A 22,091-nucleotide genomic window follows, 5' to 3' on the forward strand; every position below is an offset into this window, starting at 1 on the left:
TTACAGTTGTTTGTATGGAAAATAATACAATACGTTATAAATAACAATACAAGAATAAACTCTGTTTTGTGTACTCACAACAGTGAACCTACTTTTGCCCCACCCTATTTAACACAGATGGAGCTCAGATGCATCCGTGACTTAGCTAAGTATTATATGTGCATCATCTTATTTAAATCTCACAAGACTTTATAAGATAGCTGTACTTACTCTCTCCATGTTCAGGTCAGAAAACTTATTCATACAGCCATGAAGTAATTTGTCAAGGACTGTGAAACTAGTTCACAGCAAAGCCAAAATATGACCCAAACTGTCTCCTGACCTTACAGGTGGAAAGGGGTCTCAACCACCACATAATAAATATTACTGGGGCAAATATAATTAAGACAAGGGCAGCAAACTCCTTGGTTGGTAGCTTTTAATCATATTTTAAAAGTCTTGAATTTATCAAAAAGGGCTTTTTGTTGTTGTTGTTTAACAAATTTTAGAAATTCTGTCAGGAAATTTTTGCAAAATAGGGTTCAAAGAGTTACATGACTCCATTAGCTTACAGAAAGAAATGCTCTCTATTAAGCTAAAGGCAAGAAGAAACAAGAAAAGCAAGCTCTGAATTGCTTTTAATGTTCCAAGAGTTCCCAACAAACCTTTATTATGTTTCTCACCAATGTTAACAGAAAATGTTTTAATAGGTGAGGAAAAGGAAAATATCCTGAGGGAATACACTGAAAGAAACTTGTTAAACCTGGAATTAACAAATGATTTGGAAATCTCTAATGTTTATATGATATTATCTTCATAGCGAAATTTAGGGTTCTATGTTTGAACAAAGAAGAACAGAAAATTGTGCTCAAACTCTCTTAACAGCAATGAAATTACTGAGAATTTTAAATGAAGCAAGGTTGTTCATTTAGAGAACACTTTAACAACCTGCAATCCAAAGGTGTACACAGGCAGGGTGGCTGAGCCAACAGGAGCTCAAATGATGAGCTAACCTTCACATGGTTCATAATAACGACCTAAAGATGCTAGTTATTCAGACATGGTTTAAATCACTGCAATTATACTTGCACACAATTTAAAAAGGTAGCCAGCAGCAAAACATGAATGAAAGGCAATAAGGGTGGATCTTAACAATTCATATTATGTGAAAATAAATATTCCTTAAAATTACAAACAACATGATCCCCTTAGAATAATGTTAAAAACAACTAAAATAAAATAGGCACTTTTCAGGTGTATATATATATAGAGAGAGATATAGATGCAACAAATACGTAAAAAGAAAAGCATAAGAGTCATGAATACAGGATTCAGAAAGATGGTTACCCAAGATTGAAAAGAGAAAAAATTGGTGCTAAGAAGCAAATTATTTACCACATCTTAGCCTTTGTTCTGGATGACACATTTTCAGGTGTTTAACACATAATTCAAAGCAACTAAGGTAAAATGAGTTAGTAATTAAATAAGCCCAAATGGTCCATGGGACAATTGACAATAGTCAGTCATCAACTGGGAATTATGAATAAATGAATAGTAAAAATAAAACACTGTAGCTGGCAGGAAACTTGAAAGTTTCTTCAACTTGTTTTTTATTGGGGTGTTTTTTGTTGTTTGTTTTTAATCTCCTTTAAAAATGGCTTTATAGCCTCGGCTGGTGTGGCTCAGTTGGTTGAGGGTCCTCCGGTGCACCAAAAGGTCTCTGATTCTATTCCAGGTCCGGGGACACACCCAGGATTCAGGTTCAATCCCGTCAGGGTGTTGCGGGAGCCCAGGAAGCAACCAATTGATGTTTCTCTCTCACCTTGATGTTTCTCTCCCTCTCTCTCTTCCTTTCTCTCTCTCTAAAAATCAAGAAAAACATTTAAAAATAAATAAATGAAATAATTTTTAAAAATAAATAAAAATGACACCTTTAATTTATGAAAATTTTGCCCCATATTTGGTCTTTTGAACTCAAGGTATCCTCTCACTTTTTTTCCTGCTAATTCTTTTTTAAAAATGTTTAATTGTGATAATCTATATATATATATAAATTTGCCATCTCAGCCATTGTAAGTGTACAGTATTAAGTATATTCAGTTTTTGCAATCAATCTCCAGAATTCTTTCATCACGAAAAACTGCAACTTTGTACTCATTGGTTTTTCATTATTATAGTGATTTTATAAAAGACAGCTTTGTATCACTGGTCTGAAAATAAATTGTACCCAGAATGCATGTCTATGATCTCTCAATTTGTTCAATCTTTTTTTTTTTTTAAATAAATCTTTACTGATTTCAGAGAGGAAGGGGGAGGGAGAGAGAGAGAAACATCAATGATAGGTCATTGATCGGCTGCCTCCTGCAGGCCCCCAACTGGGGATCGAGCCCGAAACCCGGGCATGTGCCCTGACCAAGAATCGAACTGCGATCTCCTGGATCCTAGGTCGATGCTCAACCCCTGAGCCACGCCCAGCAGGGCAATTGGTTCAATCTTTACCTCATTTTTTTGGTCTCTAATCTAGATTAATATTTGAGTCCTTTAGATATGTTAGATCCTGTTCTTTTTATTTTATAAGATGGTCAGATTTAATCACACTTCAGAAATAAATTTAGAACAAGTATTTATGGATTTGGTCAAAGCGGAATATCTTATTGGTATAAATACTACAGAAAAAAAAAAATCTAGACCTCTCATATAAAGTAAATGAGACTTAAAGAAGAGAAAGGTAATCAGAGGATTCTATTTTTAACCTTAAGCCAGTGTACTGGGTGATTGAGTTAAAGAAAATTGTGCAATAAATTATGTTTCTGAAATTTAAGTATATTTATGGGGGCTTCAAAAAAGAAGGAGTTATTTAAAAATTGACAAAATGTGGAAACAATCTTGTATCATTTTTGAAATCTAAATGAAAGTCCCAAAGTGACCATAAAGTAATTACTGATCATTAATCATTTGTTCATTAGGCACATGATTATGAAGGATATGCCCAGAAAGGTGTGGCATTGAGGTGCTAAGATCTGAGAAAGGAAGCCAGCTCTGTAAATAGAGGAACTGCATTTAGAGTGAGAAGAGAGAGCATGAAGGATGGAGCCACTGTGCTCCAGGGGCTCCAAAGAACACCGAGTGGTAAACAAAAGTTTCTGTCAGTCCTGACATCTGAGCCAATGCTTTAAATTATTTGTTCTTAATAGTTTCAACATTAATGTAATAGTTTAGTTTAATAATTTCAACTCTCATTTTGTCTTAAGAACTTGACATTAAAAGAGTGATTCTAGATTTTTTTCTCTTTGCAAAGAAATATAAACATCCAAAAGATATTTTAACGGCTTTGTACATTTCAGTTACTGATTATACGTCATGTAATTACAAACTGAATATGTCATCCTAGTTAATGAAGCAATAAAACTAAAAGTACAAGTTTCAGAGAATTGGTATTTGAACAGTGGGTAGATGTTATATAAAGATACAAAAAACTGGGAATTTGTTGGACTCCAGAAACCAATTTTAATAAAATCTTCTATTTTCTGTTTATGAAGTGGACATTTTCCCCAAGATGTTATCTCATTTTTCATCATTTACCTTCAATCCCATAAAGTCTAGCACCTGTTAAAAATACAAATTATCCCTGGAACATTATTATTATTGCACAGGAATTCTAAGATAGTATCACAAAGATAATTTTACTTCTTAAGGTAACATTCAAGCCTCAAAAATAAAGATTAGTAGGGATTATATGTTGGCTTATTTTGACACAATGTTGTCACGAATCTAGAAATAACAAATAAAATTACCTAAGTAACAACTACCTAGGAGATATCTGATTACCTTCCAGACTCCAAACATTTACTTAAAAAGAAAAACCACTGTAGTTTTGCCAATATTTAAAAGTTATAATTTTATGTTGGGATTTTCTTTTATTTGCCACCTAGTCATTAGAAGGTGCTTTTGTGTGTGTGTTTTTTTAATATTCCTTTTGATTTCTTTTTGGTTAAGAATTTAAAGAAACAATTTTTCTTAATTTAATCTAAAACCAGAAGAAACTAAATAAACCACACTTATATTTACATAGGGTCTGCAGAAATATGTTTAAGTAACATTTTTGCTTCTCAATAATCTTTTGAAATGATTATGTGATATATATCTCTATCTCTGTCTATGTAAAAACATTTCACCACTCAAGACTCACAGAGGAAGAGATAGCGATTGGGTATAAAATAACGTATTTCATGTATAGCTTTAAGTTCCAGCATAGTTAATACAAACATTCAAGAAGTACCTAACATCCTGAGATTATTTCAGTAGCCCAGCCAGTACACTTTGAGATTACCTCACACTTAGACAGAAACCACACCTCACACTTAAACATACAATGTTCACAATATCTCTAATAATCTCTCCTGAACACTAAGTAATGGAAACAGCTTTCAGGCAACGATTATCAATATTCTCAATGCTTTTTTAATTCATCGGCAGGAAAATAACCTATACATTTCCTTGCCTTGCACAAGCAGTTTCATGCCATATTAAAGTTTCACGAAGCAGGACAAAACACAGACGGACACCCCTCATTCTAAAAGCTGATGCAAGCTTTGTGCGCTGGTAGCATCTAAAGTTCCTGCAGCTGGAAAGTTACCCATAAATATTTTTCCTTTACTTGTCAAAGAAAGGCATACTAGAAGTGGAGATGCCACTTGCACAACTGCCATGTTTTAACTGTCCTGAAATACTCCCACACAATTTTGGAGAGGCGTAGTCTCTGGGGTCTTGGAGCTTAGATATAAAAAATCTCAAATATGTAGAAAAGTTACTGCTGCTTTCTCCACCTACATGCAGGACAGATAGCAGAAATCAGACAGATCTCTGTGGGTCCAGATGAGCCCAAGAATCCCTCTCAATATAATTATCCAGGGTGTAACCACTAATTTTACCACCACTAAATAAGGGGTTGCAAATTGGTTTGAATTTAGTGCCAATCTTATAGATGAGGCTGATAACAGAGAACTGCTGTGGGAAGCAGGAGTAAATAAATTTATAAGATTTCTCCACTTCAAAGTGATCATTTATGGTGTTAATTCTTTAAAACAAGTATGTCTGGTTTTCTGTAACTTACACTCTTAACCATGCTGGTATGTTTGTTTTCATAATGTTTCACAATCAACATTAATCATTTCCAAAAAATTAATTTTTGCATTAAATGAGGAAGAATCAAATAAAAACATCAAAAAATAAATATATGTAGTGTTCTCTTCAGCAGAACCATACACAGATTAGTATTGCCCCTGAACAAAGATGACACACGAATTTGTGAAGCATTCCATATTTTTTTAAAAGAATGTGAGTAAATCTAAATATGTATATATTTTCCTTTTAGAGTTACAGAACATAGATTTACCAGTATGAGAGACAGCATTCTAATACAATGAAAAGTGTACAGTCACTTTACATATGTTCATTTGATAAAAAGTTATATTTTAAACACATTTTTGCAAAAGAGTTTAATATTAATTTTCTAATGAAAACACAGTGGGGGCTGCATATTTTAAAATACAACCTTTGATCTAGTTATTTCTATTGATGTTATTGGTTTATATTTATCCAAAAACCAAAATAGTTTGTTTTGTTTTTGTTTTTTAAGCTTTCTACTTCACTTTGAATACAAATAGGCAGGAGGAACTCACAAGTAAAATACTGCAATATCCCTAACAATTATTGTTTCATTCATAATTTTTATAATTCATTAATCATTAGTTATCATTTGATAAGGTGAAAATGTCAGGCAATTTATTTTTAATTATTTAATTCTAGGCAAGTTACAGGAACATTCAAATAGTGATAAGGCCTTATAACAACATCCTAAGGAAATTCTAATTATATCTGGTCTTTGTTTCATCTTTGGAGAAGCAAACTAATTGACTCAAGTTAGCAAGTACAAGGTCAGTCAGATTCCCTTTGGCCTAATTCAGAGATGCCAGAACAACTGAATAGAATACAAAAGAGGAAGTCACAATTGATCCATAAAACATAATTAAACATAAACAATTCAGAGCCATAAAAATGCAAGTGGCCATCTCTAATGAAGAATAGGATCCAGTTTCTGAATGGTTGCAAAGAAGTTGGGAAAATGCTACTCTGAATGCTGTATGGTACAAGTATTCAAACAATCAGGGGAGCAATCACCACTCTAGCTTCCAAGGACAGAGAGGTAAGAGTTCTGAGCTCAGAGAATGACTATTGCAAACGAAGGTCAACACCACCAAAGGAAAGCTTGCATAATTGAAACTGGCTGGGGTAGACATTTTTACAGATGGGAAGTTTAAATTCTCCAGTCTGGGGTCTGATCTGCCCATGGAGCTTTCTTCATGAAGTCTTGGGTGAGAATAGTGTCCCTTTCTTTCTTAGGACTCAGCTCAAAATTTCTTTTGCATTTAGCTTTCTTCCCCCAACAAACTTGGAATTTTAATACACTTTTGTCTACCATATCCATCTGCCACTTTCTTTCTGCAAGTAAGTTCAGTTTGGAATATTTTCCTACATAAACATCAGTGAAACACACTGGAATTCAAGGACGTGAGTTTGAGTCCCTACTGTACTGATTGTTAGCAGCTAATGTTAAACTTTCAAATATCTCAGAATGAGCTTGTTTTACCTGGAATACTTTTGACCTCCTCTGGATGGTCCCTTCCTATAAATGTCCATGTTATAATATCACCTCCCCAGAAAGGCCTTCTCTGAAGACTGATCGAAGGTAGTTTCTGAAGAATATTACATTTTTAAAATAACACTAAGTGATATTTTCTTATTTTCTTTTCTCTTCTCCATCAACCTTCCCCATCGCCACCCTGAAATTTAGAGGCACCATGAGAACAGAGGCCTAAATGGTTTTAGTCTCCATTATATTCCCAGCATCTAAGAGCACTAGGAACACAGTAAGCGTTCAGTAAATATGTATTGTAAGAAGGTGAAAGAAATGCTATTGTATTACACAAATTTTAAAAAATTTTAAGGATTCCACAAATGGATTGGTAATTTTGAATTTGTGGTGCAATTATGCTTGCTGCCAGATTTCAGAATTTTGTAAGGAATGCAGGTCATAGTCTCCGTTATCTCGTTAAAGGGGTGTATGGCTCATTGAAGGTTAGCGGCCACCACTCTTGAGTGACCAGGGACATTGCCTGTTCTTCCTGCCATCCTCAGCACCTGGCACAGTATCACATACATAATAAGCATTAATTACTACAAAGTGATCTGCACAGTTTCCCTGACAATGGAGACAGAGTTCTTGTCAGAGTCCTGGCAGACGTGTGAGCAGTCTGACAACATCCTGACGGTCCGTTACAGTGACCAGATGGGACCTGCACATCGGCACCCGAGCTGGGGAGCCAGCACATCCATGAACGGGGCAATTGTTTCACCTCTGTGATTACAGACAGTATGTGCTCCCAGCCCAGGCAGTAGGAACAGATTAATCACCATGAAACTAAGCAGGGTGCCTTATACCAAAAGTTAATTTATTGGGTTGTCTGCATGGTTTCCAAGTGTTTATGTTTTCTTAATTTCATGTATTAACTAAGAATAAAGAGGATGGCAATCTTCTTTTAAAAATAATTTTATTTTAAATAAGAAAGTATTCTGAATCTTTCCCCCTAAATAATAGACTTACAGGGTAAAGCATTAGATGAGAATGTCTTATTCAACCATGAAGTGAGTTAATGAACTCGAGTCAGAAGGTCATTCTGATTTGTAAAAGCATTTCTTCTTATATATAAAGCAAGCAAGTATAGAATCCTCATGCATGAAAACCCTCTTGTTTTAGACCTCCTTAAGGAAGGGAAAATAACAGTCTTTTCATGCTACAGAAAGATGGGTGTTTAGATATTCCACTGAAAATATTATATTTAAAATTATAAATTCATTTAGTTTAGTTATTTTCCTAATAAAAATGCCTTAAAACAGGCATAGTTTCATGAATTTCAAGTAATCTGACTAATTTTTATAATATTACATACCTAGTTTTCATGTTCAATTAGAAGAAAAATAATACAATAAGTACATTATGATTGCCAGGTGGAAGAAAAAAATATTTGTAAATGTAGAATTACTCTTTTAACATTCTGCTAAATAAAAAAAGTCAATCCTCTTAAAGTATCCACATTCTAGCATAAGCATTTCATCTTTAAGTTTATCCAATGCTTCCTTTTAAATAATTCTGATTATTTTTTGGTTAAAAAACCAACAGAGTCAAGTTCTTAAGCAAATATGAGGAACTAAATTTTAGCAAGGTGAAATGAAACTGTCTCTAGTTATTCCACAAAAATATGAAATAGACTATATAATGTACACACTGCTTTGGTACATTGTTTTTTCATTTTAAAACCAGTAAGATCCCCCCTCTCCCCAAAACATTTGACAATTTTTTACTTTAAAAGCAAATATAAATACTTTAAACAGAAAAATGTTAAGTATTATATTGCTTTTGCCTTCAATACCATAAGTTTATCTAGAATGATTTTGTTGGGTGGGGCCCAGTTAAAGAGCTTCACTTTTGCTTAGCTAACATAGCAATTCTTTGAACATTTTATGTACAATATTTAATGTTGACAGTCTCAAGAGAGAAAAAATTAATCAAATAAAAAGGAATAAAGATGACAGTATTACCTCAAAATGACAGTAAACTATTTAAAGATTAATTTCTAAGATTATTTAAAAATGGATCAGTACAGGTCCTACACTTTTTTGTTGTTGTTGTTAATTCTACCCCAAGGATATTTTCTCCATTGACTTTTAGAGAGAGTGGAAGGGAGGAAAGGAGGAAGGAAGAAAAAGAAAGAGAAAGACAGTGAGAAACATCGATGTGAGAGAGACACATTGATTGGTTGCTTACTGCACTTATCCCCTGGACTGGGGATCTAATCTGAGACCCTTCAGGGCTCAGTAGATGCTCTAACCACTGAACTACACTGGCCAGGGCTACACTTTTTATCTAGACGCTTGGTTATAGCTTAACTTTGCTGAAGTCCAATAAAAATACTATTGAAAAGCATGGGAAACAAGATGTAAAAGAGCAAATGTTTTTGATTGAGACTATTAATAGGCAAAAGGTAAATAATATAAATAAGAATAATAACATTTTCCATTTGGTTACTCCTATGATTCCAGTGTGTTTACTTCAGGAATGATATACAATGAGCTCATCCACTACATTTGGAGGTAGAGCAAAGCTCATTTTATGGCTTATATAGTATAGCAAGATGTTAAAAGAGAAGTTTTAGCTGAGAAAAAAATTCAAAAAGAGATGCTAGCTTAAGATGCACAAATCTTCAAAGTAGGTGGCCAAGAATCATTTAGATGTTTTCACTCATGTTCAAACTATAAAATAGTTGGAAACTTGAGAAGAATATTTTAACTGAGACAGATGTATCACGTTTCTTACTACCCCTAAGGCAAGGAGAAGGTGACAGGGAAGAGACTTCAGTGGGATGCTAAGAAGCACTTGCTACTGAACATGTAATGTGTGGGACATCATGGACTAACGTCTAAAGGTTGAGAGAGAGACTAACAAGCTACAATGAAAACAAAGAATAGGCTCAATGGCTATATTGGTATCAGCCTGAACTTCCAGAGTGTGCCCAGGAAAACGCATGTGAGCTTCCTATGGAACAGATGGGAGCCATACTCACTCAAAAATTGGATGGCATGAGATCACTTTAGGTCTTGCTCAAGAGAGTCAAGAAAATACTTCAGAAGTTAACACATGGAGAAACTGCAATCGGTTTCAGGATAAAGAATTAGAACATACCAGTTAGAGGAAAAATGCAGTCATTCTAATCCAGAGAACCGCAAAGAAAAGAACTCCAGAAAATGGGAATTCTAAAAACTCAAAAAGGTGCCTATGAAAGGAGTTACCCTCAAACATCTGACAAGGCCAGAAAGCTCCCTGAGACAATGACAGTAGACACTTCTCTGAACCTTCTCCTCCTCCCTTGTCCTGATTTGACTCCAGAGGGGTCAACCCTGTGGTTAACAAGCTTCCAGAAAAGGAAGAGCACTAGGTAGAAGCAGCATCTGAACATTTCCCTACGCTGGGGCCCTCCCTCACACGGCATGCCCAAGCAGGGACAGGTAGAGGGAGAGGAGGTTCAATTTTCTTAAAAAATATTTCTTTATTGATTTCAGGGAGAGGGAGAGAGAGAGAGAAACATCAATGATGAGAGAGTCATTGATCGGCTGCCTCCTGCACGCCCCCAACTGGGAATTGAGCCCGCAGCCTGGGTATGTGTCCTGACTCGGAATCAAACTGAGATCTCCTGGATCCCAGGTCAACACTTAACCGCTGAGCCACGCCCGTCCAGGCAGGAGGTTCAATTTTAAACGAGGTTGGAAGTTTTATTACATTGGACTGAACCTTTTAACTGTTGAATAACAACTGTCTATACTACCCAATAGTGACCTCAAAAGCCACGGACCTGCCCTGGTCAGTGTGGCTCAGATGGCTGAGCACTGTCCTGTGCACCGAAAGGTCACTGATTCGATTCCCAGTCAGGGCACATGCCCAGGTTGGAGGTTTGATCCCCAGTTGGGGTGGGTACCTGAGGCAACTAATCGATGTTTCTCACATTGATGTTTCTCTCTGCCCCTCTCTCTTTCTTTCTCCCTAAAATCAATAAAAACTTTTTTTTTTTTTTTAAAGCCACGGGCCTGCTGAAGTTATCAAATTGGCCCAGGAGAATAACTGAAAGGGATTATGGTAGGTAAAATAAAATTCTTTATTATTACTCTCTATGAGTTCACATACCAGGTGTGATTAGACCAGTAGGTGAAATAAATAATAACTGTAGTCTCAGAGTAAGTTTATTTCTCATTAGTCTACTCATCTGCCTCTATAGCCCACATGAAAAGAAAGAAGGAAAAAGAAACCAAGAAACACATGTTTGAATAAAATAGATACAAAAGCAGTGCTTAGTTTAATAAATCATTCCCTTTGTGACCTGTTTGCTTACATCCTGGTTTAGAGACTCATTCCACCCATGCATGGTTTGAACTGGCTCCAAAATGAGTAACATTTTCAGATGGAAAGATCCCAACAATTCATTAACTCAGAAGCTCAACTAAGTAACATAACCAAACAGAGAATACTGGACATTTTTTTTTCACTGTCAACTATGACTCTATTAAAAAAAGAGGGAGAGACTTTCAGCTTGTGTATATTACTCCTGATGTTTACATAGAGAGGGCCTTGGGTTTTATATGAATTATTGTTAGGGCTACTTAAGGCTGGCTAAAGTGAAGAATGTCCACTTGTAGTCACAGTGACAGATGGCATGTAGTTTAAAATCATTTGTTTAGAAATCATTGGTCCTTAAACCATATTGAAAAAATGTCAAACACTTTCGTTATTATGATGTCTGTCCTGAACAGGTTTCTAATGCATCACTTATAAATGAATGATAAATGGATGTAAATGTCCATCTACAGTTAAACCTTTTTCAAGGACTATTAAAATGCTTTTTATATATACTTCCTCTCACCGTAGAGATAGGGTAGGATATTAAAGGCTAGGGCAGGGAAATTTAGTTTCCTTAACTTAAACCAGCAAGTTTCAACTGGTGTGTCACAAGAATTTTTAAAACACACAATACCTGACAAGTAAGGGGCACTGACCTCTTTCACCTTAGACTGTCAAAAAAATGGCAAACCAACACAACAGCCATCAGGCGTGAATGAATCAAAATTATACTTTTTCTTTTTCTTTTTTTTTTTTTTTTTGTCAGATTGGCCAAAAAATATATCTTTTGTCGCAGAATTTTAGTAGTTTATGTGCAGCAGACTAGATTTCATAAAGCTCGGATTACGTAAAAATAACAGAGAACTTTTATTGAGACAAATAAACTCTTACATAAGCAAGAGAGTATTTGTAAAGGTTAGAAGATTTTTCAATTTTTACCATGCAGGGTGGAGAAAAACAAGTTATCTCAAGGATGTTTATTTGCACTGTATACTTTCCAAGACTATCTCCTAAAAGAAAAATAAATCTTTAAAGATAATTTCTTTATAGAACTAACTAATCTTGATAATTCTCTTCAAATAGACAATACACACTCTTCCTTTTGATTGGCTGAGAAAACTCTTTTTTTTGTTAATCCTTACCAGAGGATATTTTTTCCCATTGTTTTTTCAGAGAGAGTGAAAGGGGAGGAGAGAGAGGGAGAGAGAGAGAGAAAGGAAGAGAGAGAGAAACATCAGTGTGAGAGACACATTGACTGGTTGCCTCCTGCACGCACTCTGACCAGGTGTGGGGGGTGAACCCACAACCCAGATATGTGCCCTCGACTGGGAATCGAACCCATGACCCTTCAGTGTGAGAGGGCCGATGCTCTAACCACTGAAACACACCGGCCAGGGCTGAGAAAATTTTTTTGTTTGGCTCAGGTTACCTATGTTAATGAAAGAAAAAAAATCAGTCCTCTAAGTAAATTAAATTTCTCAGAAAGCTTGGTTTCTATTCCCTCTCACTAAGTGTAGTGATTAGTGTGATTGATTTCCTAAACATTTCTCCCACCTGAGGTAACTGACTGACATAGGCAAACTGTAATTACCAACCCCTCTTTTGAGTTTAAGGATTTAAATGGAAGTGTTTCTAGCCAATGAGATGTGAGGGAGGGTTCTGAGAAAGGTTTCCTTGCTCCTAAGAAAGAGATATAATAAATGATGGTCTTTTATCCCTTCACATTTCCTCCCTGCACGTGATCCATGAAACTGTCCTAGCAATCTTGCTACTGGCTTAAGGATAATGCCAACACCCAGAATGGCAGACGGAAGAGACAGAGAGAACTGGGTCCTTGATAACATCATTAAGCAAATGATATTACCATCTCCATAAAGTGTGAGTGAGGGAACAATGAACAGTGGATAAAAACATGCGCTGGGAAGAGCCTTAGAAGTCAACAGGAATCTGGAGTTCATTCAAGTTCCTCAGAAATCAAGCACTGCCAGAAGTGTATAAGCCAGTAAGAAATATGATGATTTTTATTTTTTTATTTTTTAAAGAGATAACATTGATGGTCATGGTGAATAGATTAGATAGAGAGAAAATAGAGATTCTCTTTTATAAGATAAATCCAGCTAAATAATGGTATTATCACTTACACTAGAGGAAAAAACTGAAATGTTTGCCACCTTATCAGCTTGGCCTGTCAACTGAAGCTTTTGTTGGAACTGCATCAGAGCTCAGCCTCCCTTTGTCTAACACTACTTCCTTAGCGACCCTCTCACATGTGTTGATCCCAAGAACACTACCTTAAAAATATCCTATAAGCTAACTTCATCTCATAGTTAGCTTCTGGGGGAACTCAATCTACAACAAAATAGTCGGGAGTAGTAAATACAGTTCCATGTCTTGCCCTTGGAATGGGATCTCTTCTGACTGGTTCTAATGGCTCTATTGTAGTCTAGTGCTGGGGGAAAGGTATGTCAAATAAATGTGCTTATTTGTCCAAACCTTTCCTAGAGAGAAATCCACAGGGCATTCCTTAACTAAGGAGAGGCCTTATAGAACAAATTTAGAAAAGACTCAAAATGTGAGGTATCACATTTTCAATAGGCACAATCTTGTCTATACAAAAACTTTAAGGAAACATATATCCTTAATTTTGACACTTCATTCAAATATGTTCCATAGAACTGGTGTTTAATTTCCCAGAGGAAATGATCATATGGAATAGCCAACTGAAGACCAGCTAAAAAGAAGTCTTTGGGGAGGATGGTGAAAGAAGGTGAAGTACTTGGCCAAAAAACATGCATAAATAACACTTGGACAGATAACAGTGTGGTAACAGCCAGAAGAAAAGGGGGTTGGGGAGTTAGGTGGAGGCAGAAAAGAGGGGGAAATGGGTGTTGAAAGAGACTTTGCTTGGGGGGTGAGCACACGATGCAGTGTGCAGATGATAACCTATATGGTTTGGGGAGCCAATGTCACCCCAATAAATCTAATTAAAATAATTTTTTTTTGAAATTTAAAAATAAACTTATATAGCTAAACACCAAAAAAACGAACAATCCAATTAAAAAATAGGCAAAGACCTGCATACACACTTCTCCAAAGAAGACATATAGATGGCCAAGAGACATATAAAAAAAATGCTCAACATAAGCCAGGCCAAGGTGGTTCAGTGGTTGAGTGTCGACCTATGAAGCAGGAGATGACGGTTCAATTCCCAGTCAATTCTCATGCCTGGGTTTCGGGCTCGATCCCCAGCATTGGGGTGTGAAGGAGCAGCCGATCAATGACTCATCATTGATGTTTCTATCTCCCTCCCTCTCCCTTTCTCTCTCTGAAATAAATAAAATGATATTTAAATAAATAAGATCTCATATTTTAAAAAAATGCTCAACCTCACTAATCATCAGAGAGATGCATATTAAAACCATAAGATATTACGTCATACCTGCCAGAATGGCTATCATCAATAAATCACAAACAAGTGCCGGTGAGGGTGTGGAGAAAAGAGAACACTTGTGCACTGTTGGTGGGAATGCAGACTGCTGCAGCCATTGTGGAAAGCGGTATGAAGATACCTCAAAAAATTAAAAGTGAAGCTGCCGTTTGACCCAGTGGTGCCACTTCTGGAAATAAATCCTAAGAAACCCAAAACACTAATTCAAAAGAATATATGAACCCCTGCATTCACTGCAGCATTACTTATAACAGCCAAGCTATGGAAGGAGCCCGAGTGCCCATCAGTACATGAGTGGATAAAAAAGACCATGGTACATTTACTCCATGGAATACTATTGAGCTGTAAAAAGGAAGGAAATCTCATCTTTCGTGACAGCACTATGGACTTGGTGAGCATTATGCTAAGTGAAATAAACCAGAGAAAGATAAATACCATATGGTTTCACTCATTTGTGGAATCTAATAAACAGAATAAGCTAATAAACAAAATAGAAAAAGACAGATAGAGAATAGACTGGCAGCTGTCAGAGGGGAGGGGTTTGGAGGGCTGATTGAAAAAAAGGTGAAGGTAGTAAGCAAAAAGAAAAAAATCTCATAGACAGTCAACAGTATGGCGATTACCAGAGAGAAAGGGGAAGGGGGGAGGTAGAAAAGGGTCTAGGGGGAATAAATGGTGAGGGAAGGAGACTTGATTGGGGATGGTGAACACAATTCAATATACAGATGATGTATTACAGAATTGTACACCTGAAACCTATATAATTTTATTAACCAATGTCACCCCAAGAAATTCAATAAAAAAAGTAAAAATATAAAAAAATTAAAATTTCCCAGAGGAAAAAATTCCCAACCAGTCACTCATAACTCAATTATGTGTTATATATTGCTTTCACTCTCAGGAGTACAAAGGATATCTTTCAGCCCACAGAGTTCCAACTTGTGTGGTTTCTTCTATAGAGGAGTTTGGATTTTTGCCGAGCGGCACTGAGCCAATGCAAACCATGTAGGTCTAAACACTGCTGAAGTACTACATCTTGACACTTACTTGCTGCTGTGGAGTACCTTTTAACACTGGAGTGATTTATATAAATGTTAAAGGTGGGTACCTACATAAATATAAATTCATACCTTTACATACATAACCCCGTTATGAATTATACGTTATAAAAATATAAAAAAATATCAGTTAGCCTGAAAATCTCTAGCACAGACCCTAATTTTATAATGTGTTCAAATAACCATTTATTTCAATAACATCATAAGGGAAATCAATATTTCATAAATATTTATTTTATTAAATATTAGCACATTTCAAGAGTGGAATATGGCCAAAGAGAGATTTGCTTAAAATAGTCACAGAAGGAAATTGTGCTATCAGAATTTATTTTAAGCAATGATCTAATACACTCAGTTCAGATAAATGGACTTTTTCTTCCAATCCCTAAAGGCAGGGAACAGCACAAAAATAAATTCCCTTAAAAGTATGAATTGCCTTTTGCTATTATATTAAAACTGAGACATATTTGGGAAAATGCTGTTAGCTATGGAGTATCTCTTAAAGCAGTACAGCAGAGTTGACTAAGATTTTCTTGGGGCTCTTTTAAAAAAGATGCATCCCCTGCTAAGATATTTACTGAAGACTGAGATATAGCTGATGCCATTAATAGGCTCTCCTAGGAGTACTAGTCCTTAAAAAAATTCCTAAAGAAAAAAAACACACCCTTAAAAATAAATGGAATGGAGAGTAAGGGCAAGCTTTTTTAATTCTAGCACACAAGCAACTGCTGATTTCACTTTATTATAAACAATATCCAGGCTATAGAGTAATATTTTTTTTAAATCAGATACACATATGTGCTTGCAAGTGTGTTTAGATTAAAATAAGTCAAAAACAACCTCTGGTAATATTTTTGCCCTTACACTTTCTTCTAGAGATACAGATTACATGAAATGCATGCATATACGTTTGCATTCAAAGACTATTTTTTTTTTTTATCAAATCTGAGTTTTCACTAGACATAACTCCTTTTCCTTCAGTGGACCTCACTCAGAAATGTGTGGAAAAGTTAAAATTTAAAATGATTAAAAAGCAAAAGCCATTGTTTCTAATGCAGACATTAATTAAGCAATATTGATACATATGGAGATAATGTCCCTGTGTGGACTAAAGCCCTGAGTGCCGATAATGTTCAAATAACTGAGCAACTGATATTTAATTATTAAAAGCATCTCAAAATTACAGAGTTAATTTAACGTGGTCCTTGTAGGTGAATGCTAATGAAGTCCTAAGATACCTATAAACAACTCTTTTTGAATGGGGAGGAAGTCTAGTCACCTGAAATCTTGCAAAGACTCCTAGTATTTCTTTTGGAATACTTCTAGAAAAGAAGAAAAAGGGGAAAAAACAAAGATACTTATAGATGCAGAATAGGTCATGTAGAATGTCTTCTCAACCGTCATTCAATCCCTTCTAGCCTTGATATCTTTGCTTGCATAGATACTGATATTTGCTAAACTACTAGTTAATAATAATTACAAGGCCTAAGGTAGGAACTCTTTGCTTTGGGTATCACGGTGTTAGTTGAAAATGTGGAATAGAGCAGCAATTGCCTTTTGTGTTTTGAATAAGTAATATATATTTTCTTTCAGTGGTAAGATTATTTTTATTGAACCCATAGTTAGTGTATCATTAATTTTCACTATCTGAGCGTGATTGGGCCTTAGGAGAAAGCTGTTCAGATATAAATGGGAGTGTGAAGAGAGTGTGGTGTTAAATTGCTACCATAGTCATGTTATCAATTTAAAGTAGGCTTATTTACAAGAATTGCTATGAATAAAATGTTAACACTTGATGAATAACTCACGTGCTAGCTTTTCAATCCAAAACTTTGCATTCATACTGTATAATGCAGTACTAGCTATTTATTACTTTTTCATTTCTTTTATTCATATTTCAAAAGGTTATGGTATTATACTCATTCATTCTTAACAAAGAGCATGTATTTTTACTAAAATCCATAAAAATCTAAAATGTATATCAAAAGAAATATGTTATTTTTTTACATGTAAATGACCAATGGCATTTGACACTGAGTCACTTAAAACAGAGAAGGAGAAGGGAATAGCTGAAAATAAATGCATCCAGTCAACTATATATAAATAAACTGACCTTCTTAAAATTTTTGTTTAAGTCAACCAGACTGAGCAGGAAGATGTGGTCCTTGGCTCCCAGCAGCAGCCTGCCCCTCTCCTCATCTAATAGAATTGTTTGGAAATCCAGTCCTTCTGATGAACCCAAAAAGGGAATACAGCTATTTGAAAGCAGCAAGTCTATGGGAAAGTAAAAGAAGAACAAAATGAAATTAAAAAGTCTTAATATGCACAATATTTATTTACCACAATACATACATTGTTCCACTTTGTAAATGCATAAATATAGCATGAAAACTCCAATTTAAATATATGCAAACAATATACAGTTTTTAGTAAAATACTTATTTAGAAATAGTTGCAATTAGTGTATTTTTATTTTATCGATACATTTATCTTAACTTATAAAATGGATGATATTAAAATGAATATAAAACATGCTCATACAAAAGAAATTAAATGTAAAATATTTTACAACCCCATGTTCACCTTAAGTTATAAATAAACTACTTAAGTCATAAAATAACTACTGTAATATTTGCAAACTGATTAATCAATATATGTAAACTAAGCCTCAAACTAAGTGTGTGGTAAATCTTATAGCATTCCTTCCCCTCTTATTTTTAATAGTGTTTAGATTGATGCCCAAGTTTGCAGGATTACACTGTGCCTATTTCATATATTCAGGAAGACGTAAACAAAGAGGCCGAATCCAAAAAACGTGGATTCTGAAAGAGATATGATCCTAAGCTAGTAATAAAAGCAGAACTGGAAAGCAAGAAGGGACCTTGAAAATCAATTCATGCAAATTTATGATTTTATAAATGAAGTATTTCATTCCAGCAAAGTTAACCACATGCCCCACAAAATTATGTGGTGGCAAAGCTGATAATATGATCTCAGTCTCAGTCTTCATTTCTCTTCAACCCTTGTCTGTAAGTCCTAATTCTTTATTTTATTTATAATTGTGTTCTATTTAAGTTTAGGTCTGGGTTTATAGGAATCCATTTTTATTTTATTTTATTTTTTTTTTCAGATTTTACCTCAAGTACTTATCACACCCTCTCATTTTCTACAACTCTAGAGTACTAAATACCAATAAGGTAATGATATCATTAATCACTTATTAAAGTCCATTATTCCATTATATGCTACTGGATATTATAACAAAATCATTATTTTCAACTAATTCTAGCTCAGTTGGTTAGAGCATGATCCTGATACACCTAGGTTGTGGGTTCAATCTCTGGTCAGGACACATACAAGAATCAACCAATGAATGTGTAAATAAGTAGAACAACATATCTCTCTCTCTCAAATCAATAAATTTAAAAAAAAATTGAAAAGATAATATTACTGAAACAGGCATCTAAACATACTTTTAGAATGTATTATGGCAGTTTCAACCTTTGTAGAATGGATATTTAAGTCCCTTAAATTTAAGGCCAATACATTCCATCTATCAACTGTGGGCTTCATGATTATTTCATATTTTTGAGAATTCCCTTCACTCTCTTTTCTAATTTATAATGATTAAATCTTATTTCCCTTAGTCACTAGGACAGATTTTGTCTTAGTTTTGACAAACCAAAAGGCTATATGTTGAAGATGTGATACTATATGAATTCTCAAGTGAGTGTAGCTTCACCAAACATAAATATCTTACTAATATTTATGAATCATGCTTTGTGTACATTGGATGAAATCTGAACTCTATACTAATTATTTTTCTATTAAACTAAATATAACTTTAGTGGGTTTTCAGACCAGAGACACAATGGAATAATATATTTTAGCATCTCCAAATGCAATAAACCTATTTTTGCAGGGCTAATATCTAAAAAGCAGTCCATACTTACTGTTAAGTAGAACTGAGGAGAGAAGAATGAAACAGAGAGAATAGATAAGACAGATATGATCTAAAGCCTTAACAACAGAAAACATGACACACAAACCTTAATTCAATCAGGCAATTCTGTATCTTCCATGGGAGTTCCCCTTGTTTAACGAAGAATGAAATGGGCAAAGTGGAAAATGTAAGGGGATTTCCAAGAGTATATGTCAACCCAATTAATAGAGAAAAATAACTTATATGATACAGATCCTTATTATTTGAAGTGTCCATGGACAACAATCAACTATTTTGACCCATGCATTGCAATGTTACTTACAAAATGAAACATGGTCAAACCTAATAAGTAAGAGTGGGCGCTTGAGGTGCAGACCTCTGGATCATATCCAGGCCACACAACTCGGGCTGTGTGATCTAGGAAAAGAAATTTCACTTCTCTGTTCATTAGCTTTCTCATCTATAAAATGAGGATAGCCTGGCCAGGCGTGGCTCAGTGGTTGAGCATCGACCTAGGATCCAGGCGATTGGGGTTCGATTCCCGGTCAGGGCACATGCCCGGGTTGTGGGCTCGATCCCCAGTCAGGGGAGTGCACGAGGCAGCCGATCAATGACTCTCTCATCATTGATGTTTCTATCTCTCTCTCTCCCCCTCCTTTCCTTTCTCCGAAATCAATAAAGATATATTTATTTAAAAAAATAAAAATAAAAAAATAAAATGGGGATAATAATAAAATCTATGTAATAAATACCGTAGGTGTGAGAAATAACTGAGTTAATATATAAAGCATTAGAATAGTGCCTGGCACACAGTAAAGGCTATGTAACTTTGAGTTATTATAATGATAATGACGATGATGTATTTTTTAAACTCTATGCAAAATCTATAAAAAAGAAGGAATAATATGCCCCAACTCATATGATTCTCATGAAGTAATTTATATAAAGTTCTTAGAACAATGCCTTGAAGATAGGAAAGTTCAATGAATATACACTGTTATAAACTTGGGGTGGTGAACACACAATGCAATATACAGATGATGTGTCATAGAATTGTACACCTGAAACCTATAAAATTTTATTATCCAATGTTGCCCAAATAAAATAAAAAAGGAAAAACATTAATTGTTATTTTGAACATAATTATTAAACTCCAGTTTGGACCAAATAAGTCCAATAAAAGAAAAACATTATGTCATCATCCATTAAACCTGGCTTATGGAGATTAGAACATCTCTATTTTTTTATAACATTGAAACAATATTAAAAGGCTATTCAGACCACAAATATATATTAGGATCTATCACGTAAGAATTGGGCACATAGTTAAGGTCTTGGAATGACTGAGTCCCACCTTCAAGGGGCTCACAGATCATTGTGCAAATAAACATGTACATAAAATATAACCTAAGTAAAATAAATGCTAATAGAAATATACACAAAATGTCAATACATCTTTTTAATAATTAATAGCTCATCATCTTACAAAAGGAGGTGATATTTGAGAATGGTCTTGAAAAACAGATAAGAGCCTTACAGGAAAGATGTAAAGAAAATTATATTCTAGGCAGAACAACACTAGAATGTAAAACGGCATAAAACACCACATGTTGCAGTTACATCCTGTATTTTTAATATTTCTCCTACTCTGGAGTGGGAGCTCCTTTGGGGCAAAGACCATGTTATAAACTTACCTTTGAATCCCCAGCATCTAGCTCAGAGTCTGAGACAAATTTACTTCATAAATATTTGTGGAATTGAAGTAGTTTAATATGAGGGCACACAGAGAATATGTGGGGTCCTTGAGATGTAAGGCTAGACATGAGGCAGCCTCCAGGTAATCAGGGCCTAAGACGGCAGGCTGGGGAGTTGGGTATTATGCAGGTAACTGGAAGCCACTAAAATATTTTATTAGAAAGTGACAAATACTGTAACTGAATGTCAGAGAATAAGTGGCTGCAGTGTTCAGGATGGAAGAGAATCAGGAAAGGTGGGGGCAGGGAAACTACCCAGAAGTTTCTGGAAGATGGTGGGTCCTGAATTCTGGCAATGCCAACTGGAGGAGGAAGATGTTTAAGAATCCTGAATCTCATGTTGTGTTTCTACTTATACAATGAGGACAAGAAATATAAAGTTGACGTAGTCTTTTGCTTTATTTTCTTTTACCATAACGAATTCTATTGGGTTCAGTTTCAAACAAATTTGACAAAGAAAAACAGCTGCAAAAATAGTGACTAACCTGATGTATTATCATTTCAAAATGATTTAATGCTGCCTTGTGACAATGTTAGCATCAAAACGATTAAAGCATGCTTCACCAGTCCTTTGTAGCCAAACTAAATAATTAGACTTAGGCATTACATATGAAAATTTCTCAGGCTGACGCACACATTTTGAAAAGACCTTGGGACAGGGATTGGGACAGGTTCCCTCTTCCCCAAGCAGCTTATCTTTCTTGCATTTCTGCCAAACTAAGCAAACTCATTTTTGTTTCCACAGGATCATCAACTAAAGCCAAGAGGGGGGGAAAAAGGTTAAGTCCAGAGACTGCATCTTAACACCTAGAGCTAATACACACCCAGGATTTCAGAAATCAGAAATGGATGCTGGCCCTGCAGGCGGCAAACTCATGAAAGTTAAACACCAATAATTTGGCAA

General features: G+C 35.1%; 1 protein-coding gene across 2 annotated transcripts in view; it reads right to left on the reverse strand.

Annotated features, from left to right (window-relative positions):
• SEMA3D (semaphorin 3D) overlaps positions 1-22,091 on the reverse strand; it is a 181,311-nt gene that overhangs the window by 81,603 nt on the left and 77,617 nt on the right. For both annotated transcript variants that reach the window (XM_081147361.1, XM_081147360.1), the window contains exon 3: positions 17,604-17,764. In XM_081147361.1, coding sequence (XP_081003487.1) covers positions 17,604-17,764 — 161 coding nt within the window. The remainder of the gene's footprint in view (positions 1-17,603; positions 17,765-22,091) is intronic.

This window comes from Miniopterus schreibersii (assembly GCF_964146895.1).
Source record: "Miniopterus schreibersii genome assembly, chromosome: 9".
In the NCBI taxonomy this organism is placed as follows: domain Eukaryota; kingdom Metazoa; phylum Chordata; class Mammalia; order Chiroptera; family Miniopteridae; genus Miniopterus; species Miniopterus schreibersii.